Source organism: Pipistrellus hanaki (assembly GCF_964339955.1).
Source record: "Pipistrellus hanaki genome assembly, chromosome: 11".
NCBI lineage: Eukaryota > Metazoa > Chordata > Mammalia > Chiroptera > Vespertilionidae > Pipistrellus > Pipistrellus hanaki.
The window spans coordinates 44,042,058-44,067,260 of NC_140513.1; the positions used below are offsets into that span (position 1 = coordinate 44,042,058).

At 42.8% G+C, this 25,203-nt stretch overlaps 1 protein-coding gene across 2 annotated transcripts in view; it reads left to right on the top strand.

Moving 5' to 3' along the window:
• The first annotated feature begins 1,729 nt into the window (after positions 1-1,729).
• RCL1 (RNA terminal phosphate cyclase like 1) overlaps positions 1,730-25,203 on the top strand; it is a 56,391-nt gene continuing 32,917 nt past the window's right edge. The window contains exons 1-3 of one of the 2 annotated variants that reach the window (XM_084899539.1): positions 1,730-2,119; positions 18,633-18,704; positions 22,279-22,454. In XM_084899539.1, coding sequence (XP_084755665.1) covers positions 1,984-2,119; positions 18,633-18,704; positions 22,279-22,454 — 384 coding nt within the window. In that variant the 5' untranslated portion in view covers positions 1,730-1,983. The remainder of the gene's footprint in view (positions 2,120-18,632; positions 18,705-22,278; positions 22,455-25,203) is intronic. The other variant, XM_084899540.1, reaches the window with a different exon arrangement.

The following is a 25,203-nucleotide window of genomic DNA, read 5'->3' on the forward strand; positions in this document are numbered from 1 at the left end:
TCCTCTCCTTGCTTTGGTATTCCCCCAGAATAGGATTCAAGAGAGACCTGGAACATCCACCCCTCCAGAACTCCCTCCCCTCCTCATTTTTTTGGGGGGGGGTTGTTAATTCTCACCCAAGGATATTTTTTTCATCGATTTTTAGACAGTGGAAGGGAGAGGGAGAGAGAGAGAAACATGGATACATTAATTGGTTGCTGTGAGAGAGACACATCAATTGGCTGCCTCCTGCATGGCCTGATCAATTGAGCCTGCAACCCTTTAGTATGCAGGTCCACACCCCATCCACTGAGCCAAACCAGCTAGGACCCTGGAGCTTTCAACAGTCCCACATCACCACCGTCAACTCCCTAAAAGGCAGTATGGAGAAATGGCAATAATTGGCATGAATTACCTCCCTTCCTCAATGGATTTAAGGGCTAATTATCTTAAATTCTACCTATATCTCTAGTAACCGGTCACTAACCAGCTCAGACCTTCAGCTTGGTTCCTCATAACTGATATTTGTTCACATAAGGCAAGCTACCCTCTTTAATCTTATTGAGGCTCTTACTCTTTCTAGATCTCCTTCCTCCCCCAATGTGTTCTGGAACGCATGATCTGGTGACATCATCCAAGAATGACTGCAAACCCACATTATTATGATATTGGGCTCCTAAATTTGTGGTCATTTGATAGTTAACCACATATTTTCTTTAAAAAAATATTTTTATTGATTTCAGAGAGGAAGGGGGAGGGGGAGATAGGAACATCAATGATGAGAGAGAGTCATTGATTGGCTGCCTCCAGCACGCTCCCTACTGGGGATGGAACCCACAACCCCTGGCAAGTGCCCTTGACCAGAATGGAAAACGGGACCCTTCAGTCCCCAGACCAAACCTACTAGGGTCCCATGCATCTTTGAAAGTTTTTGAACAGTGGGCTGACAATCCAATCTTTGGTATGATTTAGGAGTGCAGGATTAGGAAAGGACAGGAAAGAGGGGAAAAGCAGGGTGTGGAGGTGTGTTTGTGTGTGGAGTCATTACGCCAACCCATTTTGAGCCTGCAGGTATGTGAGATGGGAGGATCTGACTTGGCGCTGTGGCTATAAAGGAAGAGATCAATGTGAAAGGGGCAAGCGTGGTGCCTCACAGAGAACATACCTAAGCAAATAGCCTGGTGCCCGGAGGCTGGGGTCCCAGTGCATGCTGCCTCTGCCAGCTTTGCAATGCTCCTCGTGGGCATGGCAGGCAGTGCCTCTCAGGGTTACAGCTCGGAGCGAGGGGACATGCCAGCAGCGCGCTCAGGACAGCGTTGCAGCAGGGTGAGCGCGCCAATCTTGTTTTCTCCTCTATTAGGAAAAAGGCGGGCTAGATCATGCCGTCCGCATCCCGGTGGTTGCCAGTAAGCAGGAAGGCTAAGTAGCGGCATGTAGAAGGCCCGGAACCCCAGCCGTCCCCTCTCCTTGCTCCTACTCTCGGGGAGGAGACCCCGCGCAGGCTGTGGGGGCGGACGGACGAGCTCCCCTGTCGGAGCAACCAGGCAGCCCCCCACCCCGCGCTCCTCTCCGCTCTGTTGCCGGGGCTCGGGCACCGCCCACCTCTAGCGTGGGCCAATGGCGACGCGGCGGGGTCTCCGCCCAGCTCCAGAGCGGGCCAATGGCGACGCTGCGCGAGCACCGCCCCGACCGCGCGCGGGCCAATAGCGGAGCGGCGCCCGGCTCGGGGCCGTCCTCAGTCCGGCGGGGAGGCGGGGAGGCGGGGAGGGAGGCGGTCGCCGGCTCCTCCCCGCTCCCCTCTGACCCGGTGTCTGGTTTCTCCGTCTTCCTGTTCCAAACCACGTGGACACGTCGGGGGCTGCGGGTTCGCGCCGGAGGGAACCCCGGTTGCCGCCGCCGCTGCCGTCGCCGCTGTCGCCCGCCGCCGCCGCCGCCGCGACCCCGCTCCGGTCCGTCTGAAGTGGCCGCGCCCCGGGCGCCCACGCCTTGGCGCGGGGCGCGCACATGGCGACTCCGGCGCACTCGCTCAGCTACGCGGGCTGCAACTTCTTGCGCCAGCGTCTGGTCCTGTCGACTCTGAGCGGGCGCCCGGTCAAAATCCGAAAGATCCGGGCCAGAGACGACAACCCGGGCCTCCGAGGTAATGGGGGGACTGGCAGCGCGGAGGGTGAGTGAGGGCGGGGCCCCCCCCCCCCCCCGGGGAGACCGCGCTGATGTCCTGGGGGGCGGGCCGGCCGGCGCGCGGGGAGCCTCAGGGTCCCGCGGGCGCTTTGAGGAGGGGCGGGTGGTCGCGGGTCGCCCCTAAATCAGGGTCGCACCCGGGGCGGTGGGGAGGCGGGGTCGGCCCCGAGGGGTGAGCTCTGAGGGGTGAGCTCGGCTGTGCGCCGCGCCGCTCCGCGTCTCCCGGGCGCTGGGAGTAAACAGGTACACGTTTTCCAGCAAATCCCGAGGTTCGCTCCCTCGCTTGTCATCAGCCCCTCTGGCTCTCTCTCATTCAACGTCGTCTCAAAGAAGAAAAAAAAAAACCAACAACAGTTTGTTGGACCGAAATGGGGTGCCTGGGCAGGTGTAAAGATGGAGGGGGATTTGGAGAGAAGGGGTACCCCTGGTGGGTACCCAGAACAGGTCTCAGATGCAGCTGACCGGCCCCCCTCTTTACCCCCCTTGGACAGCGGCTGTCCCTGTCGCCATGACTTCTCGCCTGTCCTCACACCTTCCCTTGACAGTGGATCAAAGAATCTTGAAAAAGGCTGTTTGTTTTTAACGGTGACTGTGATTGATGTGCACAGGACAGGAGCTTTGCGATGCATTTTTAACAGTCATGGGCCTCATTGCCTTGACTTGGGTCAAGTGTTGGTGACAAGCGCTACACTACAGGATTTTTCAAGCTCCTTTTTGTTTTATTTCCCTACAAAAGTAGATAAGATTAAAAGTAGGCCCCATTTATTAAATGGCTCCGATGTGCAACTGGTCCCCTGGAGTAAGACAAGTGCATTTTAAAAGCTTTCAGTGTGTTTATCCCAAACGGGGAGACCCGGTTAAAGAAAGAAAGGGAAAAAAGAACAAAACACACAACCAACTCTGCCTGCAGATTGAAGGAGACGGTTTTGTGGTTGGCTCTCGAAGCTTTCCGGGTCGTGTTGATGTATTTCATTTTGCACTGGCTTCTGTACTTAGGTGGCCAGCCAGTTTCATCATCTGGACAGTTACATTGGTGCCTCTCTTGAATGGTGATTGGCTGCACGTTAAAGGGAAAATGCCATGTCATTGATGGAGATGCAAGATTAGGATAGAAAGAACCAGAAGACCTCCATTCCATGGAGAGGCACCTGGTGACAGTAGGAAAGGCTTATATTGATGGGTACAGGATTCTTACCCTTGTTGTAACTGAAGAAGTTGAGGAGAGACTGCTAGCCTGGTTTATGTCAGATGCTCTTCCCCTCGACATCTCTGCCCTTATTTTGAGTCTGGCCCTTGGGCAAAGCAATTGCTTGATTGCTCTGCTCTGTGGCATTCCCAGCCAGCTCTCCCGTTTGCCTCCCAAATTAGCCTGGAGAATTCATCCCACTAGCTGGCTATGGAAAGAAGATAGGCTTTTACATCTATGAATACTGGGCATAGCTTTTTTTCTTTTTTTAGAGAGAGGAAGGGAAAGGGATAGAGATAGAAACATCGATAGAAACATGGATGGCTGCCTTCTATGGGAGAGGGAGTCATTGATGGATGCCAAAACCCTAGCATGTACTCTAACTGGTAATGGAACTGGCATGGCAACCTCTTGGTTCCTGGGTTGATGTTCAACTGCAGAGCCACACAGGCCGGGCTTTCTTTCTCTTTTTTTCTTTCTTTTCTTTTCTTTTTTTTTTTTTTTTAAAGGATTAGTAGAAGTACTTTATCCTGGAGATTGGGATTTTTCAAGGAAATCTAGTGCCCATAAGATAAATTTTTAGTGTTTGTCTCTCTGTCTCTCTTAAAATCCTCACCCGAGGATATTTTTCTTTCTTTTTTCCTAATTTTATTTTAGAAATATATTAAAGTTGGAACCCCGGAGCCTTTGGGGGCTGTTCAGACTCAGGGCTGGGAGGGTCAGGCTATGCAGCTACCAGACTCCCAAGTTCCTCAGGCCTGGCGGTGGAAGCATCGGAGGTTTTAAGCCCCTGCTGGGTAGTGAGTGAATTGAATCCCCGGGGTCCTCCTGTGTACGTGCTCACCGTAGCTCCTGAGGATATATATTTTTTTTCTTTAATATATTTTATTGATTTTTTTTTTGCCCCCCTCCCTCCCTCCCATGCATACCCTTCCTCCCCAGAGTTTTATGTCCATTGGTTGTACTTATATGCATGTCTACAAGTCCTTCGGTTGATCTATTATCTCCCCCAGATCTCCCTCCCCTCCCCACTGTAATTTGACAGTCTGCTTGTTGCTTTACTGTCTCTGTATCTATCTTTTGGTTCATCAGTTTATAATGTTCTTTATTATCCGAGGATATTTTTCCATTGATTTTCAAAGAACGTGGAAGAGAGTGAAAGACAGAAAGAAATACTGATGTGAGAGAAACACATTGATTGGTTGTCTCCTGCACATGCCCGAGCCAGGGCCTGGGCCAGGAGGAGCCTGCAACCAAGGTACATGCCCTTCACGGGAATCGAATCTGGGACCTCTTCGGTCAGCAGGCTGACACTCTATCCACTGAGCCAAACTGGCTAGGGCTGGTATTTGTCTCTTGACAGGTGGCCTCCAAACTAATGTTTTTTTTTCTTCAAACTAATGTTTTAATGTTCCAATGGATGCTTTCCTGCCTTCCCTCTCCTCTGTTTGTGAGCATCTCCTCACTGCCACATACACGAACAGGGCTTGGCCACGTGGCATTTTCCTGAGAGGATGCCAGGTCTGGTCTCTGGGAGAGGCAGCACTAGTTAGCAAATGTGCTGGCATTTTTTGAGGAATACTATGTATAGCATTACTTGCCTAACCTTATTAATATACTAGGGGAAGAAAGTGGCCCCTAATTTAGACCTCCTTGTGTTGGCTTCAAGTTCTCAAAAATCGTACAGACATTGTTTAATTTCTTATAGAGGTAACGGAGATATAGGTGTATACTAGTACAGTCGGCTTTTCGTATCCATGGCTTTCACATCTGCAGATTCAAGCAATTGTGGGTCAAAAATACTCAGGGGGAAAAAAAAATCCCAGGAAGTTTCAAAAAGCAAAACTTGAATTTGCCACTCACCACGCTCTATGCTGAATCCACGCAAATGAAATGATGTGTAGACATACCCTGCTGTAGCCTGATTATGTTTTTTTCATCTATAAAGTGGGGCCAGTACTGCAGCATTTTATATAAGGGACTTGAGCATTTCCAGAATTTTATATCTGCAGGGTCCTGGAACCAATCCTCCATGGTGGCCAAGGGATGGCTGTACATGCATTCATAGATATGCATGGATATGTGTATATGTAATATACTCATGCAAGTGTATGTGCATACACACATATACATAAATACATATAGCCCCTGACACATGTTATCTGGTGATAGTCAAGCAAGCCCCTGTGAGCTTAAATTGGAGATGCAGTCAATGGGCCGTGTTACCAGTCATCTTTCCCTTTCTGACTTTTCCTGAACTCAGATTCTGAGAGTTGGAAAAAACCCAGAACATTCCCAATAAAATCTTCTGCTTATAGCTTATGTGCAGGATTGCATCTCTCAAAAGTCCTTGCTTCAACATTCCTGCCGGTGTGGGCTTTGGAGGGTGGGGATGGTGCAGTCATTCAGAAAAGGTTTATTGAGCCCCAGTATGTGCAAGGCTTTGTGGGGGTGTAAATGTGAGGAGCTGGGTCCCCCACCCTCCAGGAGTTTTCTAAGGAAGAGCTTGACAGAGTAGCTTGAGTAACTTGAAGTAGGAAGAGCTGAAGGTTGTAAAGGGGCTCATTGGTGTAAGAGCAAGACTTCCCTGGCGATGATGAAGGAAGGCTTTCTGGACCTGCTTCTGATCTGGGCAGGTAGGATTGAGGTGGCTACGAAGATGATTGTAGGTGAAAGAAACAACTTTTAAGTCAGAGTTCTTTTTTAAAAATGTATTCAGTTTCTGCTTTTGCTATTAGCTCTTGGACCTTGAACGTATTCTTTAACAATTCTGATTCTGTTTTTTTTTTTTTTTTAATATATTTTTATTGATTTTTTACAGAGAGGAAGGGAGAGAGATAGAGAGCTAGAAATGTTGATGAGAGAGAAACACCGACCATCTGCCTCTTGCACATCCCTACCAGGGATGTGCCCGCAACCAACGTACATGCCCTTGACCGGAATCGAACCTGGGACCTTTCAGTCCCCAGACCGACGCTCTGTCCACTGAGCCAAACCGGTTTCGGCTTTTTTAAAATATATTTTAATGATTTTCCACAGAGAGGAAGGGAGAGGGATAGAGAGCTAGAGACGTCGATGAGAGAGAAACATCGACCAGCTGCCTCCTGCACACCCCCTACTGGGGATGTGCCCATAACCAATGTACATGCCCTTGACCAGAATCGAACCTGGGACCGACCTTTCAGCCCGCAGTCCAACACTCTATCCACTGAGCCAAACCAGTTTGGGCTCTGATTCTGTTTTTTCATCTATAAAGTGGGACTGGTTCTACCAACTTCATAGAGTTATTGTGAAGGGTAAATGAAATATCACTTCAAAGTGCACTGAACAGTGCCTGGCATTTAGGAAGAGTAAGTGTTAGCTGGTTTTATCATATATACTTCTACCCACGGGGAATACTACTGCTCTCTGGCATCTGAAATCTGTTCCCCCATCAATATGAAAACTTTTCAGATATTTAAAGAGAATTATGACTTCTCTTTGTTTTCTCTTTTCTGTCTAAAGGCTTTCTTTTTTGCGATGGCTTCCAGATATTTGTGTGTTATGCTATGTGTGATGTAATGGTTCTTTACCAGGGGCAGTTTTGCTCCCCAGGGGACAATTAAAAAAAAAATGAATAGAGAGAGGGAGAGAGATAGAAGCATCTATGGTGAGAGAGAATCATTGATTGGGGATCAAGCCCACAACCCAGGCATGTGCCCTTGACTGGAATCGAACCTGGGACCCTTCAGTCCGTAGGCCGATGCTCTATCCACTGAACCAAATCTGCTAGGGCTGGAGACATGCTTTTATTGTCACAACTGGGAGGCTGCTCCTGGCATGTAGTGGGTAGAGCCCAGGGATGCTGCTAAACATCCTGAAATGCATCAGACAGCTCCCCACACAAATAATTATTATTTTTAAAAATATATTTTATTGATTTTTTTTTTAAAGAGAGGAAGGAAGAGGGATAGAGAGCTAGAAACATCGATGAGACAGAAACATCCCTCAGCTGCCTCCTGCACACCCCCTACTGGGGATGTGCCCGCAACCAATGTACATGCCCTCGACCACATGCCCTTGACCGGAATCAAACCTGGGACCTTTCAGTCCACAGACCGACGCTCTATCTACTGAGCGAAACCGGTTTCGGCCAAAGAATTATTCTGTCCAAAATATTAATAGTGCTGATGTTGAAAAACCTCCACCTTCTGGACTTAATTATTAAGCCTTTTCTTTTCTCCAATCCCTAATGTTTGGGAAAGCAGTATGTGGTCCCAAGAAAACTGTACAAGGATTCAGAAGGGGATGAAACAGCTCAAACACTGTGACTTCTGACAGATCAATCAATCTTTTAAATAAAACTGCCTTTTTCCAAGCAGAGGGATTATAAATAATGCAAAGAATTTGAACCCCCCAAAAAGATGATCTTGGAATGGTTTTTATTACATAGCCACATGTAATTTTTGCTTCACTCTTGAGGAGTATGAACAATTGTGTTGTCTCATGAGACGCTTTCTATCATTGAGGAGGAAATACATATTTTTTGATTGCTCTTTTACTAAAAGTGAAAAAGCCAAGATGGATGAGTGTGATAACTGGTTGAACATCCCTGAGTGACAGACTCCCCAGGAAAGAGAGTGCATCCACCTCCAGCCTGGAGGGCCTGTTCTCCATCTAACTGCATGATGGACATGGCTGTTCCTCATGTTGTAAAGCAGCTGTCCAAAATGCCTCTGTCTGGCCTTTTGCTTCTGCTCTCTGGCATCTGAAATCTGTTCCCCCATCTATATGAAAACTTTTCAGATATTTAAAGAGAATTATGACTTCTCTTTGTTTTCTCTTTTCTGTCTAAAGGCTTTTCTGTCTAAATGAGACAGGCATTTTGGACAGCTGCTTTACAACATGAGGAACAGCCATGTCAAACATAGGTCTTAATCTCTGTGTTTGACAAACTGGTTTGACTCAGTGGATAGAGCATCGGTCTGCAGACTGAGGTCCCAGGTTCGATTCCGGTCAAGGGCATGTACATTGGTTGCGGGCACATCCCCAGTTGGGGGTGTGCAGGAGGCAGCTGGTCGATGTATCTCTCTTATCGATGTTTCTAGCTCTCTGTCCCTCTCCCTTCCTCTCTGTAAAAATCAATAAAATATGTTTAAAAGAAGAAAAAAGAATCAGATCCCAAAAGGTAGGAATTCAGTTCCACAAGACTGCCTCATACTTCAGATGTCAATCATAAGTCCTGATCGGAAATCTCTGTCACTTGTACTTCTAATCAACCAGCTGTAAATTGGGGGTTTCCACAATCCCCACCTTGAGTCTGATAATTTGTTAGAATGACTCACAAAGCTCAGGGAGACATTTACTTACACTTGCCAGTTTATTATAAAGGATATTAAAAGGGATACTGATAAACAGCCAGATGAAGAGTTTTATAGGGCCAAGTTTGGAAGGGTCCTGAAGTAGGGTCTGCCTCCTTCCGAGAACTTGTATTCCCTCCCCAATCTACAAATTCTCTCCTTGTTCAGGATTTTTTATAGGTCTTAATCTCTGTGTTTGACACCCTCCTCTGCCCCGACTCCCATTCCTGCCTAGACCTGAAAGTTCCAACCTTCATCATTCCCCAACCTTCATCATTCCCCCCCCCCCCCAACCTTCTAATCATTTGGGGGTTTTTTGGTAACCAGTCCCAAGCTCCATTCTAAGGCTAAGTCACCTCATCAGCATAAACTGTAGTACCTTCAAAGTGGTTCCTTATGAATAACTTTTAAAAGACACTCTATCACTCTGAAACTTCCAAGGATTTTAGGAGATTTGTTCCAGGAACCAGGACACAGACCAAATGTACCACAAGGATGTACCAGTAGGGTCTGGGACCCAGAGTTGTTGATAGATAAGTGGATTTGGGGAAGGCTGACAACTATACTAATGATAAGTTTAGATTGAATATTGTCCTGTTACCTCTTTGCCTCTATTGACTGTGAAAGTTTGCTCCCTTGTGATGATTATTAATTGCTCTAAACAAGATGCTCATCTGTTAAAGACAAATGCCAAGGATCCTAATAGTCTGTGTTCAGATCTGCTGTTGATTGGAAGCTGTAGAATGCTATTCTAAATGGAACTATGCACCATCTTTTTATTTTTTTAACTAAACTTTTTATTTTCAGATAATTGCACATTGTCACGCAGTTATCATAAATAATACAGAGAAATCTGTCTGCACTTTATCCCATTTCCCCCAGTGGTAACATCTGGAAAAAATATAGTAACAATATTATAACCAGGATATTGACATTGATAACAGTGAAGATATTTAACATTTTCATCACCAAAAGGATTCCTCATTTTTCCCTTTTATAGCCACACTCACTTCCCTCCTTTTCCCACCCATTTCTTACCTTTTGACACTCATGAAACTGTTCTCCATTCCTATATTTTTGTCGTTTGTTTTCTAAATAGAATCATACAGTAAGCAACTTTTTGTTTCACTTTCTTTTCTTTTTCTCAGCATGATTCTCTGGAGATTTATCCAAGTTTTTTTTTTTTTTTTTTAAACTAAGTTTGTTCCTCTTTATTGCTGAATAGCATTCCATTGTATGAAAGTAACACAATTAAAAAAAAATCATTCACTTGTTGAAGGACATCTATATTGTTTCCAGTTTTTGTTTGTTTGGCTATTCTTAATAATGCTGCTAAAATTTTTTGCTTATAGGTTTTTATGTGGACATAAGTCCTTCTTTCTCTGGGATAAATGTCCAGGAGTCTAGTTGCTGGGTGGTTTGATAGTTTATATACTTAGGAAACTGACAAGCTGTTTTTCGGTGTGGCCTTACTATTTTATATTCCCAGCAACAATATATGAGTGACTCAATTTCTCTACATGCCTGCCAACACTTAGTGTTATATTTTAATTTTTTGAAATTTTAGGAGTTTATTTGAGCCAAAACTGTTGACAACTGCTGGGAAGGAAACTCTGAATGGAGGGAGAAAATGCTCCGGTGCTGTAACTAATTTTAATTTTAGCCATTTTGATAGGTGTGTGGTACTGTCTTGTAGCTTAATTTGCATATTCCTAATGGCTAATTATGTTGAACATCTTTTTAAAAAGATATATATTTTATTGATTTTTTTTTTACAGAGAGGAAGGGAGAGGGATAGAGAGCTAGAAACGTCGATGAGAGAGAAACATCAACCAGCTGCCTCTTGCACACCCCCTACCGGGGATGTGCCCGCAACCAATGTACATGCCCTTGAATGGAATCGAACCTGGGACCTTTCAATCCACAGACCGACGCTCTAGCACTGAGTTCGGCTGTTGAAGATCTTTTGATGAGCTTATTTGCCATCAATATAGCCTCTAGTGAAATGTCTTTTGTCAGTTTTCTAGCGGGAGTGTTTGTTTTTACTGTTAAGTTTTCAGATTGCTTTACATATTCTAGTTCTTTGTCAGATATATGTAGCTTGCTAACATTTTATCCATCTGCAGAGCTTGTCTTTTCATTCTCTTTTGCAGAGGAAAGTATTTTAATTTTAATGAAATAGAATTTATCAAAATTTCTTTTATTGCTTGTGTTTTTGGAGTCAAGTCTAAAAACTACTTGCCTCATCCTACATCCTGTAAGTTAATTTTTATATGAGGTTTAAAACTTAAATTGAGGTTCATTTTTTTTTTTGCTAAAAATGTCTGACTGCTCTAGTACCATTTGGAAAAAGATCCTCAAGGATCTTACAGGGAAAATGTTAAGTATTTTGCCACTAAGTATAAGGTTAACTCTATATATTTTTTAGATGCCATTATCAAGTTAAGGAAGTTTTCTATTCTCATTTTTGTTGTTGTTTTATTAAAATCATCACTCGAGGATCTTTTTCCATTGATTGAGAGTGGAAGGGAGGGGGAGAGAAAAAGAGAAACATCCGTGTGAGAGAGTCACATCAATTAGTTGCCTCCTGCATGCACCCTGACCTGGGCCAGGGATCCTCCCACATATGCCTGGACCTGGGCCGGGCATCGAGCCTGCAACCCAGGCATGTGCCCTTGACTGGAATCAAACCTGGGACCCTTCAGTCTGAGGGCCAACCCTCTATCCACTGAACCAAATAGGCTATGGCTATTCCTGTTTTTGATGAGGTTTTTTAAAAATTGTGATTGAGCTGAAACCGGTTTGGCTCAGTGGTAGAGCGTCTGTCTGCGGACTGGAAGGTCCCAGGTTCGATTCCGGTCAAGGGCATGTACATTGGTTGCGGGCACATCCCCGGTAGGGGGTGTGCAAGAGGCAGCTGGTCGATGTTTCTATCCCTCTCTCCTCCTCTCTGTAAAAAATCAATAAGATATATTAAAAATAAATAAATAAATAAAAATTGTGATTGAATATTTTTTGTTTGTCATATGCTTCTTCTGCACCAGTTGATTCAGTCATGTAATTTTACTTCTTTAGCTTGTTAATATGGGTGATAGCCCCTGCTTCATTCTTAATATTGATGATTTGTGTTTTCTCCCTATTTTCTTTGCCAGTGTTGCTAGAAGTTTGTTAAATTTAAAAGCTAGCTTCTTTGCCGAAACTGGTTTGGCTCAGTGGATAGAGCGTCGGCCTGTGGACTGAAAGGTCCCGGGTTCGATTCCGGTCAAGGGCATGTACCGTGGTTGCGGGCATATCCCCAGTAGGGGGTGTGCAAGAGGCAGCTGATCGATGATTCTCTCTCATGGATGTTTCTAACGCTATCCCTCTCTCTTCCTCTCTGTAAGAAATCAATAAAAAAAATATTTAAAAGCTAGCTTCTTTGATTTTTCTCTATTTTTTTCAATTACATTTATTTCTGCTCTTTTATTATAATAATTTCTTTTACTTTGAAGTTTAGTTTTGTTTTAGGTTTTATTGCTTTTTCCTAAGTTTTTAAGGTAAGGCTTAAATTATTGGAAACTTTCCCTTTTCCAATGTACATATTTAGTGCAATAAATTTCCCTCTCAACACTGCTTTAGCTGTGTCCACAGTTTTTGATATGTCATATTTTAATTTCATTCACTTCAGTGAATTCTTTTCTTTCCTTTGGGATTTCCTCTTTGAACCATGAATTATTTATAAGTGTGATTAGTTTTCAAGTGTGGGTATATTTTTCTTTCTTTTTCTTACTGATTTCAGTTTGATTCCATTATGATTAGAGAAGATGGTCTGAATGAATTCAGTTGTTTTAGATTTGTTGAGGTGTTTTTGTTGTTGTTTTTTAAATGGCCCAAGATAATGGTTTATCTGGGTATATATTCCATTGGCACTTGGAAAGAATGTGTATTCTGCTTTATGAATATGGTTAGGTCCTTTTGTTGATGACATTGCTTAGCTCTTTGCCCTTCCTGATTTTCTGTCTAGTTCAGCGATTTTCAACTGGTGTGCTACATCAGGCACACTGATGTGCCGTGAGAATTTTTAAAACGTCTAATATCTGACTATTTAGTCAGGGGCACTGACCTCTTATCCCTTATTGTCTAATAAAAAATGACAACAGCCAACACAATAGCCATCCAGTGTGAATGAATCAAAATTATACCTTTTTGTTGTTGTTGTTAGGTTGGCAAAAAACATAAAATAGTTTTTGGTGTGCTGCAGAATTTTAGTAATTTTTTTATGTGTGCCATGATTTTAAAAAATTGAAAATCACTGGTTCAGTTCTTCTATTGATTAGTGAGAGAGGTATATTGAAGTATCCAATTATAATTGTAGATTTGTCTCTCACTTCAGTTATAATAATTTTAGCTTTATGTATCTTTCAGCTTCGTTGTTTGGAACATCTAAGATTGGTGGATTGACTCTTTGGTTATTATATAACTAGAGGCCCGGGGCATAAGTTCATGCATGGGTGGGGTCCGGCTGGCCTGCTCCAATCGGGGTAGGGGGGGCTGATCGGTGGCAAAACTGGCTGGGGGGAGGGGCTGCGGGGCAATTTGCATATTAGCCTTTTATTATATAGGATGTTGTTTTTTATCTGTCTCTAATAGTTTTCTGAGGAAATGCTCTAGTGAATTTCTGCTAGAGAGAGCTTATCTCCTGATGTGTTTGTAAAGAAAAGGAGTAGAAGAGTTTTGATATTAAATAGAAAACTTGAGAGGTATTAAAAATAGCATAAGTCAGAGAATTAAGTTGCCCTTTGCTTATTTTATTTGTTTTACAGGTTTTTATATAAGCAAGCAAAATATCCAGGAAAATTTGAAGGTATGGAACAAACAAGTAATCTTCAATGTTTGTTTTCCTATATTATAAAGAGGTGATATGCAAATTGACCATCCAACACACAAGATGGCTGCCCCCATGTGGACACAAGATGGCTGCCAGAAGATGGCTGGCAGGGGAGGGCAGTTGTGGGCGACCAAGTCTGCAGGGAGGACAGTTAGGGGGGACCCAGGCCTGCAGGGGAGGGCAGTTGGGGGCAACCCAGCCAACAGGGGAGGACAGTTAGGGTGACAAGGCCTGCAGGGGAGGACAGTTAGGGGCAATTGGGCCAGCAGGGGAGCAGTTAGACATCGATCAGGCTGGCAGGGTAACGGGTAGGGGCAATCAGGCAGGCAGGCAAGGCAAACGGTTGGGAACCAGTAGTCCTGGATTGTGAGAGGGATGTCTCAGATTTGGGAGGGTGCAGGCTGGGCTGAGGGACAACACCCCCTAACCCCCATGCATGAATTTTGTGCACCTGGCCTCTAGTAATAGCATATGAAATGCCTAACACATGAAAGTAGTACTTAAAGGATTATAAAATGAATACCTGTGTGACCTGGTCTAGATAAAGAAATAGAAAACTGTCTACACCTCTTGGGCCTTTTAATTTACAACTCCTTCCACACGCTCTGTGGTGACCACTTTTCTGATCATAACGGTATTCATGTTGTCTTCATAACTGTGACCTATGTATTCCTAAGCAATAAGTAAACTTGTGCTTATTTTTTGGAACTCTCCCCTAATGTTTTTAGATATCTGAAATTTTGTACTACCCCAGGAGCAGCCCTGAAGAGGAAGATCCACAGAGGGGTGTGTGGGAAGTGAAAGGGCAAGGATTCTACACATCTTGTCTTAGTGAAGTTTGAGGAACTTCAGCCTTAGTATTATTAGGTGAACTTGAGATCTTTTTTGTACCAGGTGATGGAGCTATATCTTCACTGTTGCTAGGATTCTGGATCTAGCTCTGTGTTTGTTTCTTTGAAGTGCTGCTTCTTAAGCACTTACTTGCTGTGATCAGGGCATAGACCTGCCTGGAAGTCTCCTTATATGCTCATTCTGTTTCTACTCGTGTTCCTCTGCTTGACATTTTTTAACTGTGTGTGCATTGCAAAAAAAGAGAAGATTTTCCTAAATTTCTGCTCTTATTTTCTCTTTCCAAATCTGTAAAAGCTTTGGAGTTGTAATTTAGGACTTTATTTATAAATTAGTGAATTCCTGCACATTAAAGGAAATGATTACAAGAAATATTTTAATATCGCCATTCTCCTTTTCTCTATGACAGAAGTGTCAGAGATGAATGAATTTGTAAAATGCACATGAAAATAATATGTAAATTGGCTAAATAAAAAACAATAACAACATGATGTAACAACGAATATTTTCCATGAAATTTTTACTGTCAGAATCTTTATCATTAATTTTTAAAAATATGTCAGGTGTTCTGGAAAATTTATATCCTTTGGACAAACTTTGCCTTTGCTACAACAACAAGTAAATTTTCCATCAGATGGGTTTTCATCGGAGAAATTTGGGGATAGGCAGAACTGACACATAACAGTCATTCCACCACAACTGTGTTCGATAATTGTATCCTCATTTACCTCATGTTTGCTATGAAGGCAGTTCCCACCAGTACTGGTAGTACTTGTCAATGTCTGTTCTTCAGATATATTCTGTTGACAATGTCACTTTCTTTTGGCTTCAAGATACGTTTTGGCAATAGTTGATTTTCAGACACATTCTGTCAACAATTTCAGCTTCATAATGTCAACAAAAGCGTGATGTCTTTACCTGGCACCCACAGCCATTGTTTGCGGGTTGGGCTGGGCTGAGCTGGGCTGTGGCTCGCATTTTGCGCCATGGGGTCTTAGCAGCATTGGCTGTGATTTGGTGGGCTGTTGCTCTGGGGTGGTGGTGGGGCCTGTGTCCCACTTGGGGGAAGCCTAGTGTTGCTTTGTCAGTGTCAGGTCCTCAGTGCCATTTCTCTGTGTAGGAGACGGCAGCTCCTGCATTGAGCGTCTGTCTCCTGGTGGTCAGTACGTGTCAAAGCGACCGGTTGGACAGTGGGAAGAATACTACATATTAGCCTTTTATATATAGACTAGGGGCCCAGTGCATGAATCCATGCACGGGTGGGGTCCCTCTGGGTGGCTTGCGAGGATTGGGCCGAAACTTGCAATCCAACGCTGCCTACAGCTTCTTCCTGCCGCTCCCTCTCATCGTGGCCCCACTGCCTGCCGTGGGCTCGCACCCAGTCAGTCCTGATTGGAAGAGGTTCATGCGGCCACAGCAGCACTTGCCAGCCATGAGTCCTGCATCTGGCAGAGTGGTCTGCGGGATCGAGCTGAAACTGGCTCTCCGACATCTCCCGGAGGGGTCCTGGATTGGGAGAGGGCACAGGCTAGGCTGAAGGGACCCCCTGGTGGTCAGTGCATATCATAGCAAGTGCTGGAGCAACCTTATCATGTCATTAGCATATTATACTTTGTTTTGTTGTTCGGTTGTTCTGCCATTCGGTCTATTTGCATATTAACCTTTTATTGTATAGGATGCTTTTACCTCTTTCCCATTTTGGGACCTCTGAAGCTTGAGCAGAAAAAAAAAATTGCTGGTTTTTTTTTTCTTTTTGTGTCAACTATTTTGCATTTTCTATAAACATAAGTAGAAATGGTACTATGGTATATAGATCATGCCTGATTTAAAAACACACACAAAATTATTTTGTATAAGGAGACCATTGAAATAATTTCTAGTTAAGTTTTCTAGTTAACTTTGGTAGTTAAGTTACTTTTAAAATTTGTGATGTTACTTACATCACCACCTAGTATACATACGATTATACTAGATGCTTAATGCATGAAATTCGTGCAGTCTGGGGGTGTCCCTCAGCCTGGCCTGTGCCCTCGCAGTTCAGGAGCCCTCTGCGGATGTCTGACTGACAGCTTAGGCCTGCTCCCTGATGTCAATGGGGTATTAAAGTCCCCTACTATGACTGTTTTGCTGGAGTGGGCCTAAGCTGTCAGTTGGACATCCTTAGCGCTGCTGCAGAGGCAGGAGAGGCTTGTGCCATCGCCGCTGCACTTACCAGTCGTGAGCCCGCCTCAGGGCTTCTGGCTGACCGTGTTTCCCCTGAGGTAGCGCACTGACCACCAGGGGACAGTTCCTGCATTGGGTGTCTTCCCCCTGGTGGTCAGTGCACGTCATAGCAATCAGTTGTTCCCCAATTCAGTTGATTTGCCTATTACCCTTTTATTATATATGATGTATGTGTGCTGAAATTTCAGTATGCACAGTTATTATGATATCGTTTATTCTGTTGTAATTTTACTAAAAATAAGTAGAGATTGGGGACCCATTAAATTGTCTGCAGGATTCTTCAGTAGGTCATGGCTTGCAGTTGAAAAGGTGCCACAATTTTCTAGAGGGAAAAGGTTGGCTCCGAAGGATTAAACTGAGTTAGGAAGCCCTGGCTGGCATGGCACAGTGGTTGATAGTTGACCTATGAATCAGGAGGTCACGATTCGATTCCCAGTCAGGGCACATGCCTGGGTTGTGGGTTCAGTCTACAGTAGGAGGCATGCAGTCCATGATTTGCTTTCATCATGGATGTTTCTCTCTCCCGCTTTCCCTCTCTGGAATCAATAAAAATATATTAAAAAATAAAACTGAGGCAAACTAGAGTCATGGTGTGCTTAAGAGCCTGGACTTTGGAGAAGAATGGATTTGGACTCAACTCTTGTCTTTGTCACTTGCCAGTCTGGTAGGCATTCTAGAGCTTAAAACTTCTATAAAATGGGAAGGGCGCTTCCCGCCTTGGGGTTTTGAGGATTAAGTTGAAAATGTATGGCTATAATGAGAGTATTAATATACACCTATTGATTTTTTGCCATTATTACTTGTTTCAGGACAAATTGGAGTTTCTCTGACTTGAGCCCACTGGTCTTTGCACAGATTGCAGAATCTACTAGAACAGGAGTTATGGGACAGTGTTAAGTAGCAGAACAAGTGGATGGGAATTGTTTAGTTCACTGGTCGGCAAACTGCTGCTCGTGAGTTTGACTAATGAGTTTGCCGACTACAGATTTAGTTGATTTGCTGACCCTTTTGACTGCTGGAATGTGTGCTCACAAGTTCTGTTAGTTCTTTAGAGAAGTGAGAGCTGCACGAAGGTGTCAGGCAGTTACAGTGCCTTCAGTGCAGAAGAGTTGGACTGCTATCCTTATTCATGGGTGGGAGATTGAAGCTAAAGTGTGTGTGTGTGTGTGTGTGTGTGTGTGTGTGTTTCTCTGTGTAAGATCAACTCTAGGGAAGGCTAGAGGCGACATATTCTCCCGAGTCCTGAGTTTTCACTCTACGTCCTTCCATATTTCACATTTAAAATAATTTCCTGCCCTTCTACCCTCTTTTCTAAAAAAAACGACCAGCTTTTATATTTTAGATAAAAATCTGTTCCTAAAAGGAATTGAAGCCAATTTGAATGTTAAAATTTGAATAAGAAAATTAAATTCATATAAAATCCTAATATGAAGAGAAACCCATTTATTAACATTTAGTGTTTTCCCTTCCAGTTTTTTCTCATGCATTTAAAAAAAGGTGGCAGTAATACTGTATATCAGGCACCTTTATAATGAAATTAAAAACTGAACTGGCTAGATAGCTCTAGATCAGTAAGATGGTAGAGGAAGGGAGAAGGGACAGTGCCGAATGGGAGGGATAGTAACCTTGTTTTAATCTGCCCTCTTGGGTGCTCTGTGAGAACAGGTATTTGACTCCTGTTCTCCCTTATTAGGCATGTGCTCCTGAGGTCAGAAGAACAGATCTTTTGGTGGTTGTGCTGCTAAAATTAGTGTCCCCTTAGATTGCTGGGATATAGAAGCTGAACTGTTTATTTTGTGGAATATGAAAGCTGAACTGTTTCTAACAGTTCTATTAACCATATATTTGCCAGCCAGTGCGTTTCAACTGCTCCAGGTTCTCCACCAGTGACCCCGCTCAGGTCCTGAGGAAAACCCAAGTAGCCTACCCTCCATGGCAGAACTTGATTGGGCAGTGCGGCCTGGAAAGGGTGACTTAACCCTTTCTGTTTTCTCTTTTTCCCCCACAGATTTTGAAGCCAGCTTCATAAGGCTTTTGGACAAAATAACAAATGGTTCTCGAATTGAAATAAATCAAACAGGTAAGCCCCTTTTCTTCCCGTTCCGGAAAGCACCTACACATGCACTACTTATCATTCTTGCTGTTTCTCACTCCATTTGATCGTATACATTTTATATTCAGATAGGAACATCCAGTTTCCTGTTTGTGATGCAATTGTTTGGAGATATGTGTGAGCTCTGTCAATTTAAGGGGCCTACACTTGATTTAAGGAAGTTAGAAGACTGAAAATTTCAGATCAACAAACAAGCACTTCCTCTTTTTTAACAGTAAAGTATTTTATACCTACCATTTGTTAACATACAACTTATCAAAGCCCGTTTACTTATATTATCACAACAAAATCTTAGGACAAACTCTAGGAGGTAGTTGTATGTGCTGAATTTTATTTAGCTTTTAAGATTAGTTTAAATAAGTATATGCAAAAATTGTGAAAGCCCTTCAGCTGTTTCCTTTCCATTCCCTCCCCAGGTGCAGCCATGCTGGGGTGAGGGTGTACCCTTGTCACCTTCCTCTATATTGCATTTGCTTATTTGGGCACCTCTGTATCTTAGATGAGCGATTTTCAACCAGTGTGCTGCAATAATTTTTTAAAAGATGCAATACCTGACTATTTCATCAGGGGCACTGACCTCTTTTCCCTTAGATGGTCAGATTTAAAAAAAAAAAAATGACAATAGCGAACATAATATCTGTCCAGTGTGAATGAGTCAGAGTTATACCTAATTTTTTTTGGTCAGGTCAGCAAAAACACTTGATATATTTTTTTGGTGTGCCGTAGAATTTTAATAATTAGTGAGATGAGGACAGTTGAAAATAGCTGTCTTAGCCGGGACCGGTTTGGCTCAGTGGATAGAGCGTCGGCCTGCGGGCTGAAAGGTCCCGGGTTCGATTCCGGTCAAGGGCATGTACCCCGGTTGCTGGCACATCCCCAGTGGGGGGTGTGCAAGAGGCAGCTGGTCAATGTTTCTCTCTCATCGACGTTTCTAACTTTCTGTCCCTCTCAATTTCTCTCTGTGTAAAATCAATAAAATATATTAAAAAGAAAAGAAAAGAAAATAGCTGTCTTATACCATCAACAGGGTTGTGCTCATGCTGTGTTCTACAAGCCAGCTTTTTTCTTCACTAGCACAGATGTCTCAGGTTAATCTCAGTTATTTATTTATTTATTTTTTAAATATATTTTATTGATTTTTACAGAGAGAAAGGGAGAGAGATAGAGAGCTAGAAACGTCGATGAGAGAGAAACATCGACCAGCTGCCTCTTGCACACCCCCCACCGGGGATGTGCACACAACCAACACACATGCCACTGACCGGAATCGAACCTGGGACCTTTCAGTCTGCAGACCGATGCTCTACCACTGAGCCAAACCGGTTTTGGCTAATCTCAGTTATTTCAGTAGTCCTCATATAGTATTCCATTGTATGGATGCTTGATGATTTATTTCATTCAGTTTGCTTCTAGGTAGTTTTTGTTGTTTGTTTGCTGTTAGAAACACTTTTACTAGTATATACATCGTATAGGAAGCAAACGTCTTTGCCGGGTTCTATGAAGGAGTTATTTACCTCTCTGTACATGTGCAATAAAGGAAACTCTGAACTTGTGGACTCTTTTCGTTCTAATCCTCACCTGATTTTGATACTAGAGAGGAAGGGAGAAAGAGAGAAACATCTATTCCTTGCCTCTCCTACACAACCCAACCAGGATCGAACCTGTAACCCCCCAGGTATGTGCCCTGAGGAACTCAAACCCGAAAATCTTTGATGTACGGGGAACGCTCCAACCAAATGAGCCACAACGGTCAGGGCCCACATGTCGTCTCTTTTAAGAAAGAAGACAAGCTTGGCTTAATAAGTGGCCTGGTGCCACAGGAAATTTGTTGCAGAGAACAGGTTTTAGGTATGAGGCTTCGGATGCCCTTTGCAGGCTATGGTTCTATTAGTCTTCCTTGGCTTGTTTACTTTAAAATTCCTGGAGATTTTTTCAGCAGTTTATATAGGTGATTCAGAAGGCAGGTAAAATTATACAGGCAGTCCTCAGGTTACGCCAGAATTGATGTAAGTGGTTATGTCACCATCTCCCATTTATTTATTTAAAAAAAAAAGTTACGTCATGTCACAGAACGTATGTGCTTTATGTTTTTTATTATTTTTTTTACGTTATATAACATTTATTTTTTAATTATTTTTTATTATTTACCACAAGTAAATAAAGGTCAGGAATTATCTTTAAATTTTTAATTTTTAAATTTTTTTTTTTTTACTGTTTCACTTCATTACTGCTGTGTATGTGCTCCATGTGAGAGACGTATGTGCTTATGTAGGTGGGTTCAGAGGTCCGACTTATAATCGTGTTACGTCTTGCCATATGAACGGATCTCTTAACTGAGGACTTACTGTATTATTTTCTAATCACTTCTACAGAGTAGGTTGGGAAGTAGATATTTACATGATCCTGCTTCTTCCTTGTATCTACCCTGTCCCAACGCAAAAATCACTCTCCCATACTCACCTCCACCCCAGGGTAGAATACTTCATTCTGATGACCTGGTCAATTTCTCATTTGGTTGATTTGCAGGCATAAACAGATAAGTAGTGTTTAATGGTTATATAGCTTTTTAAAAAAATGGCTTTTTGTACTAGAGAATTAGTTTTGTGACTCATGAATAGTGTTTAGGATAACTGATGTAGAATCTTTCCCTTTGAAAAGCGTGGGAGGAATATGATTCTGATTTTGATTGATTCTGATTGTGATTGATGGGATTTTCGTTTTTAATGTAGTAAGACCTAAATTTATTTTATGAAACTCCCAAGAGCTGTTTTCCTTTGGAGTGACTGAATGTATCTCCTTCCTCTGTTGCTAAATTTGCTTATTGATAAATTGTGCCAAAAGACATTGCAAAACATTTGAGCAACAAAAAGATCTTGTTCACCCATTTATACTCCCAGATCATCTAGACTGTATCTTATTTTGTTTTTCCTCTAATATGTTAATCTGGTAAGAAACTTTTTGAATGCTATGAATATGTGAAAAAGTGAGTAAAGATAATAAAGCGTTTCTAATAAAGCTAGTAAGTAAATTTAGATATTTTTATTTGTTTACTTTTATAATAGCTACTATTAATGGAATTGCCATAAAGTACTGGCTTTTCTAGGCATCTTGTTCGGTGAGTGTGGTACATGGGGAATCTCATTTCAAGGGCCTAGAAGAAGCTGATTGCGGATATGATGGTTTCAGAGCATTGTTTGTAAACACCCTTGTTCAGCAAAGTCTGAGAATGTGCTGTTGGGAGATTTAAGATACCTGCTAGGATTTTTTTCTCTCTGTCTTGCCATGACTTTGGCAAGTCAGATGGCTTGGGGAGGGGCTTTACTGTTTATTAAATTACACTCACAGTTTATTATTATTACAAGGGCTTGACAGTAATGAGTCAGCTTTTGGACTGAAGTGTGGGCTCTTAGGAATGGCATTTTGAACTCCCTTGGATGCCCATGTCAGACTTTCCCCTTGGGATTCATTGCCTGTGTTGATTTTGTGACACCAAGGGTTTTTTTTTTCCTGCTGAATGTGGCTCTCTTTCCTCTTACGTAAGGGACGACCTTATATTACCAGCCTGGCCTCCTGTATGGTGGATCCGTGGAGCATGACTGCAGTGTCCTTCGTGGCATTGGCTATTACCTGGAGAGTCTTCTTTGCCTGGCTCCATTTATGAAGCACCCATTAAGGATAGTCCTTCGAGGAGTGACCAATGACCAGGTTGATCCCTCGGTGAGTAGTGAAGCCACACCATGGTGTGGATTTTGTTTTGTCTCTTGTCACAACTCAACTTTTGATAAACCACTTCCTGATAAAGCACAGGTTTATTGTCGAGTGTTTTTATTTTATTATTTACCTTGAGATTTAGAGATTAATCACTGCAGGATGCAGATGAACCAAGATTCATATCCGTCAATTTCAGTAACGATTGTTGCCGTTCATCAAGGTGCCTTTCATTGTCGTGTCAAATGAACAGATGCTGGCAGTCTCACCACGGTTGACATGAAATATGGCTCTGTTGGCTGAAGTGTGTGGGAGTAAAACTTTCACAAGGTCATGTGATAGCTGAGGCTGGAAAGCAGCAGACCAAAATTTTAGACAGAAAATATTTCCTTACATAAACTGATGAACAAAAACAGACCCAGAGAAAGAGAAGCAGCGACCAGACTCTCAAACCTCAGAGGGAAAGTAGGGGAGGGTGGGGGTAAGGGGAAGAGATCAACCAAAGGACTTGTGTGCATGCATATGGGCCTAGCCAGTGGCCAAGGACAAGAGGGGGGTGGGGGCATATGTAGGGAGTGGGTTGGGATGGGAATGGGGGGGGATAAGGACAATTATGTGAGACCATAATCAATAAAATAAATTAATTAAAAAATATATATTACAAATTTTTAAAAAATAAAAATTAAAAAAAAGAAAATATTTCCTTGGCATTGTTGCAGCATAGTCTTGACTTATTTAAACTTTAGGACATTCTTCTGAGAAGAGTGCAGATTTAGGAAAAGGGCATAGGGACAGGGATTGTTTTTGTAACTTTTGATAATTTAAGAGCACAGCAACCTTCTTATTAGGTAGGCTAATTTTCCTGCATGTATGGGAAGACAGTTTAATATACAGGTGGAATTTTCATTGTGGCTACCATGAGTGTCTTAGTGCCAGTCCAGGATAGGTTTCGTTTTGAGGGAGGGAGAGAGAGAGAGAGAAGGGAGAGAGAGGGAGAGAGAGAGAGAGTGTGTGTGTGTGTGTGTGTGTGTGTGTGTGTGTATGAGAGAGAGAGAGTGAGAGAGAGAGGAGAAGAAAGAGAGAGAGATTAGAGTAGTTCTTTCCAGACCTGCCTTAGACTTCTCATTGGAAGAGAAGGATCCTCACCTTTAGATGCTCTGCTATCCAGAGAGGGTATCTTAATGCCTGTGGCCACTCTGCCAAGTCCTGACTGATGACTCCTACCTTCACCTCTACAGACATGGAACCAAGATTGATGAAGGGTCACTAATATTATAATAATTACGTATGGTGCCAGTTGCATACTGGAAATATCAGGGGGAACACCTTGTAAAGTACATGTTGTACACCTGAAACTAATATAAAATAATGCTGAATATAAAGTGTAATTGAAATTTTTTTTTTTTTTTCTCAATCTGAAGACCAATGAAGGGGTGGCTTGTAAGTAGAATGTGAAGTATCTAGCTTCTCTAACCAGGGAAGACCAGTTAGGTGGTTCATGAGCTGCACAATGGAGACTGCTGGTATTCACCTATACACTTTTAGAGTATAAACCTGGTTAATGTGTTCTTAGGCAGTAAAATACTTATTTCCCAATTCTTGGGAATTTGGGTACATCAACTCTTTTCCTAGAATCTTAGTACACTGCATGATCTGAAATTCTTAGCTGTAAAGGAATGCTGAATAAACTGTCTACAATTTTAAACTGATTTCAAAGGGTTGCTTTTTTCTTGTATTTTTCTGGAAGATTCTAGGAAGTGGGCCCTTGAGTTTAAAGTGTTTCCAAGGGAAGGCCTCTACACTTCTAGGTGGAGGATGGAGAAAAGGTGCCTTGAGTAATGGGAAAGGCCCCAAGCATACAGGAGACTTTGGCACTGTGTCCCAGTTTTGTACTCTTTCTATAATTGCTAATGACCTTAAAAGCTGTTATCACTGGCAATATTTTTAAAAGTCTTATATATTAACAGACAAAGCTTAGTTGAAGAATTCCCCAGAAATTAACTCTTTTGTGCAGAACATATAAAAGAAATCTGTTTTCATAAGCTACAGGACTGCTTTTGCTCCCTGCAAGACTAAAATGACCTTGGATAGTACTTGGCTCCAACCCAGGATAAAATAAGTATACCTAATCTAAGATAAAGAATAACTTCTTCAGCCTGTGGCTTCTTCATTTTGAGCTTTCTCTTCAACATGTGGTTTCCCCATCAGTTCATGCCCACATTTGCTGTCTGCCTCAGGATGAATATGATGCATTCTGCCCTTTGGGAACTTGTTCTCATCGGGTGGATAGCTTTGAACACATAGAGGGGAGGCTACAAGGCTGAGTACCTCGGGTTCTGATAGAGGTACAAACAAAGTGCTGAGGTTAAGGAGGGTTTTGTAGAGGAAGGGAAACCACAGAATCAGCCTGGTTTTTTAGTAAGAACACTGTGGAGGCTGAAAGAAGGATGAATTGGAGGTTTGTCAATTAGTTTGAACATAATAGAGATGGAAGTAGATAGGAAGGAACTGATATGAAGGACAGGGTTGAGGGGAGACTTCATGATTTGACAGCTAGTTGGAGATGGGATAGGAGGAAGTGTTCATAAAATAACTTCATGATTTTTTGTCCTGGTTGACTTGAAGGATAGTGATGAGAAGGAGTTGAACACAGGGAAGAGGAAAATTGTGCTTGGTAACTGGGTGATGTGTTTGATTTTGGTATGTTGGGAGGATATCCATGTGTGGTTGTCCATTTGGCAGTTGGACATTAATGTCT